This window comes from Acinonyx jubatus, chromosome A2 (genome assembly GCF_027475565.1).
Source record: "Acinonyx jubatus isolate Ajub_Pintada_27869175 chromosome A2, VMU_Ajub_asm_v1.0, whole genome shotgun sequence".
NCBI lineage: Eukaryota > Metazoa > Chordata > Mammalia > Carnivora > Felidae > Acinonyx > Acinonyx jubatus.
Window position 1 is genome coordinate 92084976 of NC_069383.1, and position 21299 is coordinate 92106274.

The 21299-nt window shown below is 40.7% G+C and overlaps 1 gene segment (V, D, J or C); it reads right to left on the reverse strand.

The window, feature by feature from the left end:
- Window positions 1-373: 373 nt before the first annotated feature.
- Window positions 374-19700, reverse strand: LOC113592428 (T cell receptor gamma constant 2-like). The segment is given in 5 exon segments: window positions 374-977; window positions 2668-2715; window positions 11795-11920; window positions 13461-13790; window positions 19621-19700. Coding segments are annotated over 4 exon segments (462 nt in total).
- Window positions 19701-21299: the final 1599 nt, after the last annotated feature.

A 21299-nucleotide genomic window follows, 5' to 3' on the forward strand; every position in this document is an offset into this window, starting at 1 on the left:
CAGCTCTCATGGGGTTCTTGTGACATCAGGGAACACGGTGCACATGAGACACTGGTCCAGGTCTGACACCGGTGCCCTGAGCATGCCCTGCAGGCTTGTGACTTATTAAACTGTCACCAAGGGAGAGTCTTAAACTAAATAAGTCTGAAACTGCTCACCTTTCAAGGAGAAATGACTTGGGCACCTTCACTGTTTGTGGTTCCCCTGGGGCCAGTGCCCCCAAAGAAGGCATCACAAGGACTATCTTAGGGAAAGAATTAGAGATGTGGAATTGACCACGAGTACATCAATGCTGAATGTGAAGGCTCAGTTGTCATGCTGTCCATGGCTTTGTACTCAGGTCTCACCAAATAAATGTCCACAGAGGCGAAAGTAAACTTGTGATTGCTTTTATTAGGTCTGTTATGAAAAATAGCACAAAGTTCAGGTAGCAAGGAGGAAGACTTCCAGAAATGTAAAATAAAAGGCCTCCAGGCAGTTATCTTGATACAGAGCCCCAGGGGCCGCTATGGAAGCTGCACGCCGGCTGTACTCAGAGGCGAGGGTGCTGAGTGGCTGACGGGCTGGTAGACATGAAGGAGACAGCGGTGCTGACGCCCCCGTGGGTGCCCCCGGCCCCGCCCCTGAGTCATGGTAGAAATTGTTCTCCATGCAGAGTGACATTTCCTGTCTGCCTAGTGGTTTGTAAACCTGTTCTGCAATGATGACACATAGAAAAAGAAACATGTGAACTGAAATAACCCAAATGCAGAGAGAAAGCCCCTCTAGATCCTCAACAGACTCTTTTAGTGACAATAGTCAAGGAGTAAAGTGGACCCTTGGTGCCACCATGGGTTAGAAACTCTTCCCATTGTCACAGAGTGCTGGTCTCCCAAGCAGACAGATGGCGATGATGACGGTGTAGACCATGCTCTTGACGACGAGGACGACGTACGTGTAGTAGGCAGAGGTGTTCGCGAGCTGCACCTGCCGGGGGTCTAAAAGAAGCCATCAGTTAGTTTCACCTGTTCTTTGGAAAGGCGAGGACTTAGTTTGGGAGCTGGGTCACAACACACATTTCTGATGTCCTGGGTTGAAGTGACTCTCTCACCAGTACAACTGGAGAGTAAACATCTACACCACCATCACCACTAACACCACCCCCAAGACTACTCAGAATCTGGTTCGCAGACCAAGTTAGTAAAAAAACAAAAACAAAAACAAAATAAAAAAAAACCTTTAAAATTCACTTAGAACATTCCAAAGTATTAAAAAATAGGTTGTGTTTAGAATGAATGAATCCAATGGGGAAAAACAAGCATTGGTGATAAATAGCTTCTAGCATTTCTTCATTCCCCCATGTCCCCAGGTAAGAATAATAGGCAATATCCATTAACCACAACTTAAATGTTACTTCAGAACTGTGCATGTGAAACCCTAATTGTATTTAATTTTTAATAACAGATGAGGTTATTATTTTCATTCCCATTCTCACATAAACTGAGGACAGAGAGAGAAGCAATTTGCCTGATTTCATACAACTAGTAAGTACGAGAGGCCAGATTTCAATCTCAGCAACCTGGTGTTTCAGGACACATTCTCAGCTACTCTGTAATCCTGGATCTCTACATGCAATGAATACCCAAGACACCCAATGATTATGGATAAATGTAAAGTTGGATGATGATAAGGAAGATGATGACGAGTAGACAGAGTCCAGGAGCCCCTTGATATTGGACATGAGGACAAATCAGCAGGACTAGAGCCAATGGTCTTCATCATTTCCTTTGTGCATATGTGTGGAGAAAGAGCTAGGAACTACTACTTATACTTAGAATGTACTCACAAGTCTTATTATGTAGCAGCTAAATGAGATACCCTAAGCTAGACATTCCACATGCGGGGCCTTATGTTTTCCATAACTGAGCTGGGTGTTATTTGTGTCATTTGTGGTTGGCTCAGAAAATGCAAATAATCTGCCCATATTTCTACAAGTAATAATTAAAGACTGGGGTTTAAGTCTGGATTCTGGCACACGAAGTCCTGCCATCACACCCCCTCCCCTGGGCAGCCTGTTTCAGGGCCTTGGCTTTGGGATTTAGAGGAAGAATAAAAATTGAGTCAGTGTATGAACTCTTGATTCAGATGATTTGGGTTGAAGCCCCGGATCTTGCTGTGTCGCAGGGCACAAGGGACTTAGCTAATTTTAGTTCACTGTCCTCATTTGTAACGTGAGAACAAAATACTTTGTAGTGAGTATTAACAGAATTAAACAAAACCCGTTCAAAGTACACACAATGCCTTCTGTACAAGAACCTCTCAGTGTCAGTTCATATTATTAACTACCAACAAATACAAAGATTTAAAAAAAAACTCTAAAAGCTACTTGATACCATGTTTTCCTCAGTTCGTAGAAACAAAGACCACAGAAACGAATGAAATCCATTGTTGAAAGACTTCAGAGCCCCTCACTGCACCCCTACTTTATAGTCCTCTCATTCCCAAGCCAGAATTTACTGTGTGAAGGCGACTCCTGGGAAATGATGGAGACTTCAGCTGTCACTAAGTCTATTTTGCAAGATCCAACCATTGTGATATTTCTCCTTGAAGCCAGGGAAGTTCAAAAGTTAAGTTGATCAGAAGGTAAATGCTGTAGCATAACAAAAAGACAAACATAGAAGAACTTACCATTTTTATCCTTCCGAGAAGCTTTTGTGTAGTTAATAGTGGCGAGCTCTAAAAGAAATGAAAGCAAGTATTATTCCGTTGTTCATATCCATTCTTTGACACGTATCTGTGTCGTGGATAGTTTGATGGATGGATAGCGAGAGAGACAGACAGACAGGCAGATAGAATCTGTCAACAGACTGGAGACAGCCATTACAAATAGGAGCCCCACAATTCCAGAAAACATTGCTCTGATTCTTTGTGACTGAGCAGATCAATTCATATATGGTATTTCTGCACATGGATACATTGAAGTTCATGATTTTTTTTCCTTTTTTTTCTCACAACTGGAGGGTAATATCTAAGATTATCTTGTTTTCCTTCTGGGCTCACAGCTCCTAACACAGTGCCTGCGGCAAAGCAGGTGTTCTGTAAATACTTGTCGAAAGGAAAACCAACCAGAAACAGTGGCTGCTGTAAAGACCTGAGCACACACCGCTCACATGAAGCGTGGCCACCAAAACGATATCGTCCAACCCGAGAATCCACAGCAGAATCTTACACGTTGGAAGGAGGCTGGTTTAGGTCAATTTCCCATGTAAAAACGGAAGCAGCCTTACCTTTCCAAATCATGCACACCCCGGTAACCGCAAGTCCCGCACATGATTTTCTAGAGTGGAGGTGTTTGTGGACATGACAACAAGGCTAATGAAAGCCAGTACCCTTAGATGGTTATTCCTGTGCCAGGCACTCTGTGAAAGTTCACGTGCGTTATCTCATCTGATCCTGGTGACACTGACATGAGCTGGATTTGGAGGAATCCATGTTACACGTAAGGAAATAGGATTTAGAGTCAATAAGTACCTTGCTGAGAATCATACCAGTGACGGGCAGAGCCGGCACTCAGGGTCGGAGGTGGGGGGTTAGATGAGCTACAGCATGTGGAACGTCCCTTGTACAACAATTCATACAAATTGAATACAACTCCCCCATTGTGGAGTCTCAGACATCATCTCTCCCAGACATAATCATCACTCTTAGCTAATGACCATTTTATTACACAGACTCAGGATCCCAGTGCACTTCTTTTCTGGGACAGGAACTTGCAGGCCAACACATATCAATATCAGCTCTCTGAATATATAAAACCTAAGGTGAGAGTTGTATTTATCTACAGTGAAAACAAAACAAAACAAAACAAATAAAAACCACCCAGCACACATACAATTTTATGGACTCCGCACAACCTAATTTTGGGCACTCTTAAAAAAACAGGTTTGAGGTTTAAACTTTCGGGTGAATTCCAAGAAGGAAAATGTTAGCGTAATTATGTTAAAGGTTAATATATCCTCAAGAGCTGACTTTAAAGTGCCCTAAATGTCTCTTTCTTTTCCAAACAGTGACTTGAGTCATACTGTGCACCTGAAACTAATAGAGCGCTCTATGTTAACTAACTGAAATTAAAATAAAAGCTTTTTAAAAAGATAAGTAAAAATCTCTTATCATCACGCATTGATTAAAGTAAAGACAGTAAGGTAACAACTTTTCATAATAAAATTTGTACGTGTCCTATGTGCTCTTTCTTAGTCGTGGCTGGTCATGCTTGGGCAAGATGACTTTTATCTCTTCTCAGTGTCACTTCATTGTTCTGTGTTTTCATGCATATATATATATATATACATATACAAGCTTTTATCACAAACAGAACAACAAAAATCTTACAAGAAACAGCACTAGAAATCTGCTGCAGAATTGCATTAACAGAAATGCCCTCGTTAGCTTTGTTGTCAAAAGAAGACCTTGGGAGACATTCGTTGCAGAAATAAGTGCCCAGCAAGACACGTCGTAACCAGGAACTGCCCCCTTACCCTCGTCATCACCAGGGAACTTACTACACTTGTTACTTTTCTCCACTCCCTGGAAAAATGAAAACCTAACAGACACTTCAGCCCAGCGGTTACATTAAATTTAAGTTTTGCCCATTTGTTTCCTCTCTGTGTCTTAGCTATAGATATGAACAGTTAGAGCTGTCTGTGTAATGTTACTTTCGTTACTTTTAGGAAAGGATATAAAAAATACAGTAAGTGTAGAAATAAATTCATCCATGCTATGTTTTCAACAGCAAACATTGCCACTGATACAATGCTGCGTGCTCTTCATCAGAGCCCAGGTGACAGCAAAGGTAATTGCTTGACCCTGATTTGCTCATCGGACAAAGAATCTGTGAAATAATAAACATTCAAATGAGTACCTTTTAAAGATCTAATTGGCTGGTAACGGATCTATTTATGAATCAGGGAGCATCTTATTCGACAAGTAGAGGGGAGCTCCCAGGAGCCATAAGAAAAGAAGTCTTTCAAGATTGAAAGGGAGGGAAACAGAAGTTATTAGCAAGGAATCCATTATTTCAGGCAAGGTCACCATCCTAAGGGGAAGAGAAGGGGTCAGCCAGTAAACTTTCTAGTGCGGACCAGGAAATTCCATGCCCTGGTTAAAGGCAAAGTTCTGGGCGTTGAAACTATAGCTGGGCAGGGATGAAGTCTTGATTTACTGACTTGGGGTCTGGAGCTGAGTGAGGCCATTTTGAGTCTGTGGTTTTCTTTTTAACAGCCCAGCCTTTTGATCAGACTCTCAGCTTAACTGAGAGATGAGATCAAAATGGGAGGCATTAACATTACTCTCAGCAGCAGCTCTGAGACATATTTGTTGTCCTTCTGTGTGATACTCACAGGTCATGACCTTTTGGCTTCACCCTGTAATGTTCACAGGTTACCACTTCAGGTTTACAATTTTTGAGTGGGTTGTTCTCTTTGTTCTTTTTGGATGTTCCAGTCTTAGAGAGATCATTTGTTTGTAGGTTACCAGCTCTGAACTTACACTTGGAGCTTTAGAGAGAACATTACACACCAGGAATATTATTATGATTACCATAAACAAGACAGTTCCAATGTTTGGAGTGCAATTTGAGGCCATGGTCCCCAAGACACAAAGCTATGAAAATCAAATAATTAAGAAAGTCTCCGCTGAAGCAGTCGCATTTTTTACCAAGTGGCTTGCTCAGTCATCTGACGTTGTTGAGTTTTAACTTCCCCAGAACTGTTAATCAGGGTAGAGCAGGTGGTCTTGGTTAGAGGACAGACCCAGCCTTGCTCAGCTAAGAGATCATCAAGGGCTATCTTATTTTCAAGAATTACTTTGGTCAGAGTCTAAGGATATTTGTTAAGCAGCCATTGCTTTAGTAAGAGATTCTGCAACAATTTTCAGAACGAAGGAGAAGGTCTTGCTCAAACCTCATTAACCTTGATCCCTAACCTGGAAGTAGGGTCTCACCAAAAGAGTGAATCTTGGTCACGAAAGCTTCCTGGGAGGTTCCTTCTAACTCAGGGTGTGAACTGAGGGTCGTCAACCATTGAGATGTCTTCTTTAGCTTGAGAAAAGGTAGAAACAGGGCTAGATTTTCTCCTAGTCTGAAATAAAAGCTTGCCATAAATTCCAAAGGTTACCCCCCTTGGCTGTGACCTGGGAGATAGAGATGATGGAGTTATCCTTCCAGGCCGTTCGTTGGAAAGAAAAGAAGGTGAAAAGTTTTCACATTTGGTAGAAGTGTGAGATCTTGATCCATTGTCTTGGGCAAAAACACCCTACCTGCATGTCGGCTACATCACTTTCTTTCAATTTGACTCAGAAATGTCCAATGTCTGTGCAGGACCCAGTATCAGATAGAGACTGGAGCTGTGTGATGTGCACCTGAGGCTCAATACCTTTTAGTGTTACAGCAGGAGCACTTGGTAAGGTCCCTCTTCTACTGGGGGTTTGAGGGCTCTCTTCCTCTGATGACGAGTCCAAAATACCTAATCACCAGGCTGTAACTGTGATCTACAGGATCCTTTTAACTATAATCCTGGAAGGCTTCCATAAGCTGGTAGTGACAGGCTTGAGCATAAGACATGGTAGACGTACACCAGCTGGATAGACTAGCATGTGACACAAGGATCAACAGAAGGTTGTACTCTGAGAGAATGTCAAGAAGTTTGCAAGGTTTTCCTTAAGGTTCCTATGAGTTTCCCAGTAAGATAGGAGCCTTGGTCCCTGGAGATCACAGAAGATGTGCCCCAAGGGGGAAACACACTTTTTAAAAGTGTCTTCGAAATGGGCAGAAAACACGAATAGACACTTCTCTAAAGAAGACACCCGGATGGCCAATAGGCACATGAAAAGATATTCAACGTCGCTCCTTATCAGGGAAATACAAATCAAAACCACACTCAGATATCACCTCACGCCAGTCAGAGTGGCCAAAATGAACAAATCACGAGACTATAGATGCTGGAGAGGATGTAGAGAAATGGGAACCCTCTTGCACTGTTGGTGGGAATGCAAATTAGTGCAGCCGCTCTGGAAAGCAGTGTGGAGGTTCCTCAGAAAATTAAAAATAGACCTACCCTATGACCCAGCAATAGCACTGCTAGGAATTTATCCAAGGGATACAGGAGTACTGATGCATAGGGGCACTTGTACCCCAATGTTTATAGCAACACTCTCAACAATAGCCAAATTATGGAAAGAGCCTAAATGTCCATCAACTGATGAATGGATAAAGAAATTGTGGTTTATATACACAATGGAATACTACGTGGCAATGAGAAAAAATGAAATATGGCCTTTTGTAGCAACGAGGATGGAACTGGAGAGTGTGATGCTAAGTGAAATAAGCCATACAGAGAAAGACAGATACCATATGGTTTCACTCTTATGTGGATCCTGAGAAACTTAACAGAAACTCATGGGGGAGGGGAAGGAAAAAAAAAAAAAGAGGTTAGAGTGGGAGAGAGCCAAAGCATAAGAGACTGTTAAAAACTGAGAACAAACTGAGGGTTGATGGGGGGTGGGAGGGAGGGGAGGGTGGGTGATGGGTATTGAGGAGGGCACCTTTTGGGATGAGCACTGGGTGTTGTATGGAAACCAATTTGACAATAAATTTCATACATTAAAAAAATAAAATAAAATAAAATAAAAAAATAAAAGTGTCTTCGCCACAGGGAGGGCATCAGCCTCGCTGCAGGGAAAGGCTTTAAACCTTCCAGAAATGTACAAACAATAACCGGGGCATGTTGACAGCCCGCACTAAGTGGCAGTGGCGTGAAGCCCAGCTGCAGGTGTTCAAAGTGTCCCCAGGGAGGAGGTCTGGAGCCTTTGGAGACAAATAATTTTTCCAGGATTGTGGACCCGACAGATCAGACATTGATGGCAAACCATTGTGTACTATTCTAGAAGTCTTACCGCTGATGTCGGTTTATAACATGAGTCACTTTAAACGCCCTATGGTGGGCAAAAGAATGAAAAAACAAAAATCAAGAAAATGGTTTTGCCATGGAGCCAGGAGGGACCAAGTGACTGTCTTGATGTTCCCTTAGTCCAGACTCTTTCTTGAATACACTGCCACTGTTTACACACCTTGATTTCTCTGATTCAGAAGCAGACAGGTGTCATGTTCAAGGACATCAGGACCGCAAATGTCTGGCAGAACCAGAATCGACTTAGCTGCATGTGCCACAATCTTACAAACACAACGTAAAGAACACTTAGTATGAATTTCTATTTGACAATGCTTCCCATGTAATTTAACATATCAAATAAAGCCAAATTAGTTTAGCATGTCTTTTGGAATGTACCAGGTCAAAGAGACTTAAGCTGACCAAAACACTAAAGAAAACAAATAAACAAACCCAACCCTTTGCACTTTGGACAAAGAGAAACCAAATTCTAACGCTACACCTTCTTACTTTTGATTTGAAAATCCTTTCTTCCAAACTGAGTCAGTCCTGACCACGTATAACATTTTTTTCCAAACATTCCCTTTTACAAACCACTTTCTCCTTTACATTCAGAATTTGTCCTGAGTTTACCCTTTTTAGATGACCAGCCTTGCTTTAGAACAAAATTCCTTTCTTTTTTTGCCCTCAAAAATATAACCCCATTCATCATACTTTTTCTTACTGAAAACACACATCTTACTTTTTTTTGCATTCTGGGTTGTTTCCCTTATTATTTCTAGTAGTTCTCATTAAATTATTAGAACTGTTAACTCCTAGAGACCTTCAATTTTAATGAAAACTAATACGGAAGCAGTTGTGCACCGTTAAACAGTGTTCTTTAGATCGGCAAATTTATGAATACATTTCATAATTTCTAGAAACCTGTGCTTCTTCAAAAAACAATCTTTTGGTAAAGCACAAAATACATTCACAAGCAGGCCCCAATGTATCTTCAGTTTCCAAAAGTAGATAACCCTATGTTCATTTATTAATAATTAACTATTTTATCATACTTGGAAATGATCTAGATATTTAATGAATGTAACTGAATTTAACAGGTGCTCTAACTCAGCACAGCTTTAAAGTTTTAGCCTTCCAAAAAGTTTGGGGAGGCTAAAACTGTATCTAAATTTTTTAAATTTTATTTACATTTATTCTATTGTTCCTAACAGTTTAGCTGAGGTTACACATACAAGCTTTATGCTGGGGAAGGATGGATTAAACAGGTGATGGGGGTTAAGGAATACCCTTGTCTTGACGGGCACAGGGTGAAGTACAAAGTGCTGAGTGTCTATTTTGTACACATGAAACGAGTATAACACCATGTGCTAACTAACTGGAGTGGAAGTATAAAAATAAGAAAAATAAACTTACAAAACATCAAAGTTCATCATTCCCCCAAGCTACTTTTTTTTAATGTTTTGTAACTGAGATCACATCTACTTATTTGACTTTTAGTAGACCCAGGCACCTGAAAGTTTTAATTTTGGTGCTGATAAAGCAATAAAGAAATGTCTCTTTTATTTAAACCTACAACTGAATATTTTCCCAGACCATGTGAAATCGAAACACATTTGGGTTAGTTTCTATCTTTCCGAGAGTTTTAGAATGCCCAGTCCTCACAAGTGTTTGTCTAAAAACCAAAGAAATATAGAGCTCTTTGTAAACTAATGTTGAAAATGTCTCCAGAGAGAAAAAAGATCTCACATTGACGACGTGTATTTGTGGACGCACAGATTGCCGCAAAGACCCCTGAGTCACTGACATTTATGGAGTAATTTATGGAGAAAGTGTTAAGATCTGTATGTGTCCCCGGGATTATGAAGGACACTGAGCCAGGGTTTAGGCACAAGAGCCCTTTAGCAGTTTGTATTTTGAAAAGGCCTCTTTCTCTTAGTTTCCTTCAGTCCCAGGCATTTGTGGGCTGTGTTTACATTTCAAGGACCTGATCAGATGGATCACTTTGAGGACAGAGAAAGAATGCAGGTTCCTGCAAGAAGGACTTTGCTTTCCTAAAGCCAACCATCTATAAACCCTTTTCCAGAACTAGGAGAAGTGTGGCAGTGGGTGAAGGGACAGGGGAACTCTGGATTGACCCAAGAGCTGCGTTTCTACTTCTGTTCACATTTGTCAGGACAGCTCCTCTCAGTGTCTCAAAGACTCAGATTTACATAAAATGATATCATGGGTTGATTGGACCTATCCAAGCACATGAGCCTCAATTTGCTTCCTTCCCTCTGGGTGCACAGTTTTAAGTATTCCTGGCAGATGGAATAACTCCCCTTGGGTGTAAGATGGGTCGCAGAGAGGAAGCTAAGGATATTACCCTCCCCAGATCAAGGGTCACCCACAGGGACAGCCAGAGGAAGAAACCCATAAGCCACACGTCCCAGGCAGGCAGAGAGCTAAGAGCAGTGATTCAGGATGACGCCAGCAAGGAGGCAACGGCTGTCTCTGGGAGAGGAAGGATCCATAAGCAATGGGTGTGGATTTGGAAAGGTGGGACAACGGGAAATTGTTTATTGTCTTCTGAGACCACGCACTGTGGGCAGAGATTTGGAAGGAACTGATTCTCCTAAGAGTTTCCACCCATTGCTGGCTTCTGCCGGTTTTTTCTAGGATCCCTTCTGCAGCGCTTCTATTTACCAGAATTTCCACTTGGCTGTTGAAGGGAATAACAGGGCAGTTTGCCAGAAAATCACCCAGTTTCATCAGCTCTGGGAGAGGCTCATTTGGAGCCCTCCTCTGAAAGCAGACATGGGGTATAAAACCATTAAGTTGGCAGACTTCTGTTTATGACTGTGCAGCCTTTTCTGAGTGGAAAATCATTTCAGCCCAGAGTGAGTGCTCAAAGGAGCAAAGAACGGAGCAGGAGGATTACGTCAATCTTACAGACTTTTTGTTAGTACCTCTTCCATCTATAATTTTTCATGAGACTTTTGCAGTGAATCATCCAAAAAAATGACCTTGACATTTTAAAATCTTTTGGAAGCTTCTGTTTGCTAATTAAACTGAGGGGTCCTACTGTCTTTAACTGTAAAACCCTTGCTCTTAAGTGCCCTTCCTAAGTGGTCTTATCTAATTGGAAATTACATCTTTAACATCTGGGACCATAGTTCTTAGATGAAAAATAAGCAGGTGTACTGGAAGGTGGTGGGCTTGACCCTTCAGGACTTGAGGATCCCATGAGCTAAGATTTGGAGCCAAACTGACACCTAAAAGGCATATGACCCAAATTGGGGATTGTGTGTGTTTTACAGTATACATCCTTGCACAGAAGAGGTTTTCCGGAGGTTGATGGGTGACCCAGTACTGACCCGACGACCCCTGCCCTCACCAACTTGTACCATCAGAGGAGTGTTCTTGAGGTAGCGAGTGCTCTAATGGTCTTTAAATGTGGGACCTGTGCCCAGCAATTTTTGGGGCTTTTTCTACCTCTGAGATCCCTGTTGCCAGTAGCCTTTCTCTAAACGAAAGGAGACAATCGTGTGCACATTAGTGAATGGGCAATAAGAGAGGCTACTGCGTTCAGGACCCAAGAAGACTCCGTGTGCACCACCAACAATTCTCCTGGAACCTTGCTGACTTTTCTAGCAGGGGAAGAAGTGTGGTCTGAAAGGTTGGGGGCTTGGCTCCAGGCACACCTTTCTGCCAGCTCAGCTGAGCTCTGGGCAAATATGCTAGTTCCACAGGGTTCCAGATAAACATACCGGCTCAACCGGGCTCTGGGCATAACCCTTGCAACCCAAGCTGACCTGTCCTGGAAAGAAAGGCCCATTAGATCAGCAGCCCGAAGGCAAGGAGAGGGGAGCTTCGAACCAAGAGGAACTCACCTGCAGCCCTTGAAACTGGTGAGGAGGACAGTGAACTCAAAGGGCTCACAGTGACCACCCTTGTGTTTCGCCTTGTCTCTGAATGCCTCTGGGGGTCCACTTCGGATCTTCTGGCCTCCGCCAAACCTGTTAAAGAACAAAAACTCAACCAAGTAAATGTTAAAGATCCAATGGCTGTATTCATCAATCAGTGTATGAATCAGAGAGCATCCCATCTAGCATGTAGACAGGAGCTCCAAAGGAGGACAGGAAAGAAATCTTTTTTATAATAGAGAAGGAGCAGAAAAAAGGAAATTTTTAGCAAGGAATCCACTGATTTAGGCAAGGTCACCCTGACAGAGAAGGGAAGGGGTCCATTAGGAAACTTCTTAGTGCTGACCAGGAAAATTCCCTAGTCGACTGGTTAAAGGTTACTCTTCTGGGGCATTGAAATTGTACTTGGGTTAGGTATTAAGTCTTGGTGGAGTGACTTGGGGCTTTAAGCTGAGTGTTGCCATTTGGGGTTTGTGGGTTTTTGTTTTTTGCTTTTTCTTTTTTAACACTCCCGGAGGACAAAGGACAAAGACTTACCTCAGAAATATATAGCAAAGCTCTTCACATGTCTTGCTATGTGTTTGCTCCCTGCTGCTTAAAAAGTGCTTGTTAACCACAGAGCAAGTACAAACTGGTTCCTTCTTATGGGCCCTCTGGGGGCATTTTATATTAATGTTCAGGACTTGACTTCTGAGTCTAGCGAGTTCCTGGCTCACAGCCAGGCCAGGGCACATTCAGCTCTGCCCCCATTGTCACATATGACCAGCCTCGGCACCAGTGAGGCTCTTTCAGGACACCATGTCTGAATCACCAGGGACCCTGGGTGATTAGGCAAAGTGTATTCGCCCTACTGTAGTGATCCTCCTGGGGACAGTGGTCAGTCCTGCCTCCCTCCCAGGCCTGGCACACGCTCGGACGGCAGGAAGTGTTTGCTGGGCAGCATTTCCCAGGGGTAGAAATACATCCATTGTGGACAATGGGAGAATGTTTGTACATGTAACCTCACCCCTCTCCAGTTACCAAATTTCACCTTACAGTCTTACATAAAATTCAAATCTGGAACACCCAAGACCATACTAAAAACTCAGCAGCCAAATCACCATTTTTACTTGAGCTGCAATCCAGCACCATCAAAGGAGCAGCATTTTGTCACCTGTAACTGTTTAAAGGTGATACTTTGAGTAGACCAGATTGAGGTAAGAGGGAGTTTGACTATTGAGTAGAACATTCCCAAAAGACATGCGATTGTTCTTATTTCCTTATCAAGTAAGATCATAGAAAGTGGACTCTCTTTTTGAGCATTTATTGTGTGTGAGGCTGCTAGGTGCTTCCTCCGTATTGTTTCATTCAATCCATACAGTGACGCTAAAAAACATCATTGTGACCTTCATATTTTGGATGATGAAACTGAGGCGATAAAGGCTAAGTGAATTGTTCTTGTGCTCTTTCTTTGTATGTTTCTACTTTAATTCTATGGGGAAGTAACAGGACATTTATGTGACCGTTAAAAGTAACTACGTTAAAGAAAGATTTCTATTTGCTTGTTTTCCATTAATTTTTGATAGACAAGGTGTGGTATTCCCTTTGAAACAAAGGGTTCTGAAAGGTTATCATCATGTGTATATGCACATACCTTTGTTTATTGAAGGAAACAGTATCTCTCGATTAACCCCTCCTTTATTATTCTCGTGTTTGACGGTACATTTGTGTTCTTTATCCATTGACTTTTTAGGCACGGTCAGCCACGTGTATTTCATGTATGTGTCCTTAGTCTTCATGGTGTCACCCTGCTGGGATTTCAGAATTGTTTTGCCATTCTTTTCTTTCCAATCTATCGTGATAACGTCAGGGAAAAAGTCCTCAAGAAGACAAAGATATGTTCCAGTATTATGGAGTTTTACTTCATCAGCTGAAGGAAGAAAAATCGTGGGCTTGGGGAAAATGTCTTCATCAGGATTTTTATCTGTGGGAGAAATGCAATTGCAATGAAAACATTAGAGAAATGAAACATTCTGTGGTTTGGAACCACCTAACACACAGTAAAAGGAAGGAAAAGTTGCATAGGGTTAGTGCTTACTATGACCTTTCATCCACAGTGGGTTCTGAGTTGCTTATTTTGTTACTTTCCATGGGAAAAGGGGTTATGTAAATTGTCCAAAGTCATGGCTGTTAAGGGCAGCACCTGGATTAATGTGGAATTTTTTGAAACAATACACAGTCACTTGTTGAAAGGGAATCTATTTCCACCCACACTTGATCTGTCACATTGGCCTTTTAGCTTCAAATAAGGATCCCATGTCCACTTCTGATACCGGATTTCTTCTGCTTGATTCCTGATTTTATAGACCATCTTGCTCTCACATCTGAATCACACCAGGATTTTGAGTAGAGTGATGTTTTAAGCTGCATCTCCAAATTATCTACAATGCCTTGAATTTAGAAGTGATGTGGCTAAATTTACAAAACGGCTATTAAAAATGTATTGATTGTTTCCAGAAATGCTCGTATTAACTTTATCAAGTATTGCACTACTCAGAATTCGGTTTGCTTTAAGAAATGTTCACTAAAGTCACATTTTAACGGGAATTTCGTTGTAGTTGATGCATGACTAAAAAGACACCATACTTTGACACTTAGAATCTTCCCCCAAATTCGAATCTGCCCTGGAAGCCTGCTTAAGTTGCTTTCACACACACAGTTTTCTTTGATTTCACCTGCTAAATAACATTACATGTAACTGGTAAAATGTTAACAGTTATGGTTCCGGAGTTTCTTGTAGACATAATGTGAAAAAATGCAATGAAACATCATAGTTGTCAAGGGCATGTCACTTGAGGGCTGGAATGTTCCTTGCTTATACATTGATTGTTAATTAGTGATTGAAATTGTAAAGAGTAGAACCCTTCCAATTTGATTTCCAACTGAAACACAAACGTTAACACATTTTCTCTTTGGGCTAGTTAGGAGTTAGAATAATAATTTTGTGGACAATTTCCAAAGAAAAGAAGAATTTGATTTCTCCTTTGAAAAGAAAAGGAAAAAATATTCTTGAGAATTTCTGACAGTGCCTCAAAGTTCCTGATTTTTATACTAATCTGTAAGCAAAAATGAGTTTTTTAATCACGCTATACATAGAATTAGATCATAATGCGGTTGTCTTAAACTTGTACGTCTTGCATATACTGCAAATAGTATTTTATTGATTGTAATACTAAGAAAGTCTATATTTCTCCAACCATATACTTTGTTTTTCATTGTGAAAGCATGTTATAGAAAACAAGACTAATTTTTCAAAGTATATGGCATTTACATAATTTTTGCCTCTAGTCAATACATTTAAGGAATCTAGTTTTCATGTTAGGAAGTTGGTTTTTTTTATAAGATTACTTCTGATTCATCATCGTAAAGAACTTCAAAATCAAATGATCTACTTGGAAAATTATTGGACAGGAAGACAGGATGCTTACCTCCTGTCCCTTTTCTTCAGCTAGATTCTGGAAGTTTCATTCTTTTCAGGATAGAAGGAATCTTGAACTCCTATAACTTTCTCAATGTGATAATTAACTGAGCATTAAATAGTGTACTTGATTATATATGATTAGTGCCTATATTTTGGCTAATTATACTAACATGTTTTTTCTTCCAACATTCTTTTTTAAACTTACTAGCAGTGTTTTTTTATGGCCACAATCATTTTACTGATGCATAAAATAGAAACCAGTTCACAAAACAAATAAGTTGTCCATTACATTTCTATATATTCATAATCAAAAAATGTTTTAAGGTAAATTGCCTGAGTTGTAGACATATTATTAGGACGAAGCAGTATGAATTCAATATAAGTTAACCAAATGCAACCACACTTTCAATTAAGTGGGTATTTCAAACCTGCATTAATATTGACTCCAAATTTCTCAGCTTATTCTTCTAATTTTTCTTTTATGAAGTAAATAAAGCTATTTCATATGTAAATATGAATTTCAAATTTATGACATTTCTAAGTATATTTAAAAGGACTAACCATATCTGTAACTATATTTCTATGTACATTCTGACCGTATTTTCAACCATTGTTTTTCTACCATATACAAGCACGAATCCCAAACTTGGTAAAGTTAGGGATAATAGAAATTAAGATAAAGGGTTAAGGATTAAATACACAGAAAAACTACAAAAATACAAAAACAAAACCCACATTTTAATTTCATTTTGTGGTAAAGTGAGGGAAAAGTTCATTAAATGAAACAAATACCTCTAAATTCAAGTTATTTGTCTATCAGTGCACAGGAAGGTCACTTTCCACTGGAGCAGTTAGAAGCACAGCTGAATCCTTGGGCAAATTTCTGCTCTATCATTATGATTGGCTACAGACCCTCCATACTGGATACTATTGTCCCTTTAGGTTTGAAATGGGACAACTTCTTAGGGCATACCCACTGCATATCCAGCACCCGTTATATGTTAGACAACATGCCAAGTAATTTATTCACAGTCTCTCATTTAAGTCTCATATGACTCCTGCTGAATGCCTCCTGTTATCCCACCTGATGGATGAGGAAACTGAGGGCAGAGAATAATCGCCAAATTCACATAAGCAGTACATGGTAGAGATAGGGCTCCAGGTCAGCCTGGGGCAAATCCCGGGCTCTCTGACTACACCCTTTCACCGTCAGGAAAGGAAATGTGTCAACTCACAAAGCACATCTGTTGTGATCAACTTCATTCTTGGAACAAACCCTTTCACGACAGTTACACATGATGTACATGAACACTTTATACAAGTCCACATGGACACAAGGTCTGATCTTATTACAGAATTTGCACAATGTTGTCTACGCTGACCTTTACTGTAAGGATTGATATTAAAATCCCTCCTAAGATTTCCACCACCAAACATGCTATGGAAATTAGAAAGTATATTATTATCATTACCATGGTTATTAGCAATTTGTTTAGATGATTGTGTGCTCCAACATGACATTTTAATCGCATGGGACCACATCTTTCTTACTAATGGGAATATGGTACTCGAGGTAATGATTGGATCTATGTAAATCAAGCATGGAGACTCATTCTTTCGTTTGCACCCCACTTTGCTCTACTATGTCTCGATTCACTCAGCCATCATCACTGGAATGTGCCTTTGACACACCAGTTAATAGGCAATCACTTGTCTTATCCACTGCATTTCCAGTGTTAAGAAAGTCAAAGGGAACATTGGCTAAAGCCTAGTAACATGGGGTCAGTTCACGGAACTGCTTCACCTGCGTGTTCCAAAGCAAATGTCTCTTTTCCCATCAACAGCATAATCCATGTGCATTCTAAGCTTTCACCAGAAATTTCTACCTCCAACTGCCTTTCTTTCGGATCATGCCTAAGTTTGCCTTGAATCTCCTACAGTGGGATTTCAGGCCAAATGACTAGATCAAAGGCAGTTGCCTGGTCCTCCAAGTCTCCTATTGTCACATTAGATCACCATACTGCATGATCCCTGACCCTGTCGGCTGATTATCACCATCTGTGAATGACATTCAATGTCATGGTGCCCATAGTAATGATGCAGTTGTAGCATGAAATGCATTTGTGTAAAAACCACCTTATCCACTATATAAAACGGATGTGGAAGGCGATTCCCACTCTTCACTTCATATTCCCCCAAAAGGACACATGCTTTGAGTGTTTTTTCTAATTTTATGATAGATAAGGCATAACATCTTTGAAACTCTGGTGTACTTCATTTTATCACTTAACACAAAGTATGTACTCCACCACATTTTTCTCCTACGTGTGAACATAAAATTTTATCCTGTGCTTCTTTCTAGATCATCACAGGCCTTTTTTTTTTCCTTCTTCTTCTGCTTTCCTTAGTGCTTTTAATCTTTTATTTTTATTTCATGGCCTAACTGTACTTGTGTCTTTTATTTGAGGCCTTCTCAAATAGATGATGGAAAGAGACAGTATAAATAAATGAGAAACCATTGGTGTGTTCGGCCTCAGGGCTTCAGAGCTTGGGAAGGTCTAACTCAGAGATCACATGAAAAACGAAAGAAGAGGTTTCCAAATCCCTCTCTGTGATACAAACGCAAAACGTGTGGAATTCAACCACTCCGAAACGCCAGAGAAGAAGGTGAGGCTTGCGTTCCCAACATCATCCCTCACGAAAGAGGGGTTGTCTTATGTTTCAGTCCTGGGCCACTTATTAAAAGAGCTCTTCTAATCCATTCAACTTTGATCCAACAATACTACTTGGACAGGATACCAACCTGAAATAAACTTGATGAGACTAGTTTTGGAAGTCGCACTGGTAAAAGACAATAAGCAGTTTAATGTGGATTTAGTAAATCCGACTTGGGACTAAAGACTCTATACTTCGTGCTTCTGTCTCACATACATAGAAAGACAGTATAAATGAAAAGAATGCTTTTATTTTGTAAGTGGGTGAATTGTCTCTTCCAATAAAATATCTAGGGACATCATCATCTGGGAATCCCAAAACAGACACTCAGACCCTATGATAACTCAGAAATATGCTCTGAAGTATACATGTTAGATGTGTACGAAGGGTTTGAAAAAAAATTTTAATGAAATGTGAGGGCAGAAATAAGCAGTATTTCTCAAATGATATTTATAATGATGTAATTTTTAATCTGTAGGCATAATCCAATGAAGATATTAATTATAAGTGAAGATTTAATTTTATGGGTATTAATATAATTTTATGTATTCAAGTTGTAAAACCTCTCCTTTTTTACATCCAGAGGTTTCCGCCAAAAAATGAGAGATCCCCTGATGTTAAGACTAACAATGTTTCAGGTGATGCCTACTACATTCTACTCATTTTTAGAATCATGTAACAATGGGTCTTAGAAACTGAAGGTATTCTGCCAATACTGACCAATTGTTCCAAAATGACCTGTAGACCAGATCATACTTAATACATTTCCTGTACTCATGATTCATAAAGTACTTCAGTAGGTGATCATTTGAATTCTATAGGATTGGCTTTCTTTTTTAAATCACTGACCATGTCTGAACCTATGTGGTAGCTATTTCTAACAGAAAGTGATAGATCCAGGATCACAGTCCATATTTTTTTCTGCACTACACTCTCCTAAAAACACTTTTTAAAGGACGTCATGAACTGTATCTGTGTCACCATATTTAATAAGATTGCTATAATTTATATTGCAGTCGGGTGGAAGAAAGAGGACCAGAATGCTGTGTTTCAATTTATTAATTCTTTGTGCCTATGACCACAACCACTAAGGAAACCAAAAAATATCATTACATTTCACAATTCCAATGTTTTACCAGCATTGTGAAAATTCTTTGAAAACCTGTAGTTGACTAGATCTGGCAATCTAGAAACATCCCTGGGAGGTATTCTCCCTCATCCAGGCAAAATTTCATCTCTAAGGGTAATGAAGAATGAACACATTTACTAGCCTGAATGTAGAAAAACAAGCAAACAAACAAACAAACAAACCCAGCTCATGACATTAATGGATATGTTTGCACAGTTCAATGTGTCCATCCCTGGTATGAATCAGCTTCTGACAAAATGACAAGTTCAGCAATTTTTGTTCATTCTTTTTCACTGGTTGTTTTTGGAATCAAGTAAATAAGATACACAAATTTCTTTACAAACCTTTCAGTACAGAAATCCCACAGGGACCTAACGTCCCCACCCCTCAGGGACCCCCAGTTGCTCTAGCAAGTTAGCTCCTCGTCAATGTCGTCCACGCAAACTCAGGAGGCAACCACCCCCCAAGGACTGGGAAACAGTCACCTACCTCTCCAAGGATCCTGCTGCCATTTGTGTCCAAACTGTAACCAAATCCTAGAATTCTGGGCCAGCACCAGCCCCTGGCCTCCGCCCCTGCATCACCTGTCTCCCCTCCCTACGTTATACGGAAGAATAAAAGAATATTTACCTGTAACCCTGAGCAGTGTGCCAGGACCGAACACTTTGTGGTCCCAGCTATACCAATCCCACTCTCTGAAAAGCTTTTACAGAAATCTCCCTTTGTGTCACCTTTTAAAATTGTGCCCATATATTCACAATATTTATATAAATATGTAAAAACAGGCCCTGCTAACATTAAACAAAGATGAATCTCAAGCCAAATCACATTAGATATGAATGCAGTCAAGAAGGGATGACTGACCCCTTTCTGCCTGGGCAGCTGGGTTCTGTCTTTCCATCTCGCTCGGGTTGGAGGGTATGGTTTTACCTTTCCTCAGCATTTTGCTGAATCCTCTAAACCTCTCTTCTTAAGACGTTTTCATGTATCAGATCAGTTCTTTTCTTGGAATCTAATTTACAGTTACTTCTTCCATAATTTTCAAAGAGGAACAAAAATAGAAATAATATATTTGAGTATTTAATAAATGAAAGTTAATATTTTTACAGGTATTTTTTGTTGTTTCTATGTACTGGGGGTGGGTAACTGGTTTGGTTGAAAAGTAAGTTCTTGGGGCACCTGGGTGGCTCAGTCGGTTAAGCGTCTGACTTCGGCTCAGGTTATGATCTCACGGTCCGTGAGTTCGAGCCCCATGTCGGGCTCTGTGCTGACAGCTCAGAGCCTGGAGCCTGCTTCAGATTCTGTGTCTCCCTCTCTCTCTGACCCTCCCCCGTTCATGCTCTATCTCTGTCTCAAAAATAAATAAAACATTAAAAGAAAAAAATTTAAAAAAAAATTAAAAAAAAGAAAAGTAAGTTCTTTCCAGAATCCCACTCCCAATGATAGTAGACCAGAAGAGAGTCTGAAATCGGCATGATGATCTCTTAACCTATTTACACTGAGACTGCCCTTTTTCTTTTCTTAATGTTTATTTAATTTTGAGAGAGAGAGAGACAGACAGACAGACAGACAGAACATGAGCGGGGAAGAGGCACAGAGAGAGGGAGACCCAGAATCTGAAGCAAGCTCCAGGTTCTGAGCCGTCAGCAGAGTCCATCAGGGGGCTCCAACCCATGAATCCCGAGATCATGACCTGAGCCGAAGTCAGACGCTCAACCGACTGGGCCACCCAGATGTCCCGAGACTGCTCTTTAGACTTGACAATGCCTCTGTCGTTTCCAGGGAACTGATGTAAAATCCTGAGCTGCTCATCAGAGGATCCTGTCTGGTCTGGTCTTTCTGCCGCTGTCCCAGCCTAAGCGGAAAAGCAGCTGTGGGTCATGCGGCCGAGTCCTGAGTGTAGGCCACCTGCTCCAGCTGTCCTGCCCGAGTCAGCGTTTCCGGCGCACTTGATGCTGATGCGGAAAGAAGACAGAATGCAATGGTGTGGAAAGAACTTGTCACTTTATAGAAATACCCTAAGACTCACACTGAGAATTTAATAAATGCATATTCTACATGACTTACTCATTTAGGGGGAAGAAAGGCGATTTTAGTGCCCTGATTAGAAGCAGAAGAATTGTTTTCACATGAGGAGTAATACACACACAATGAAACTATTATTAGTT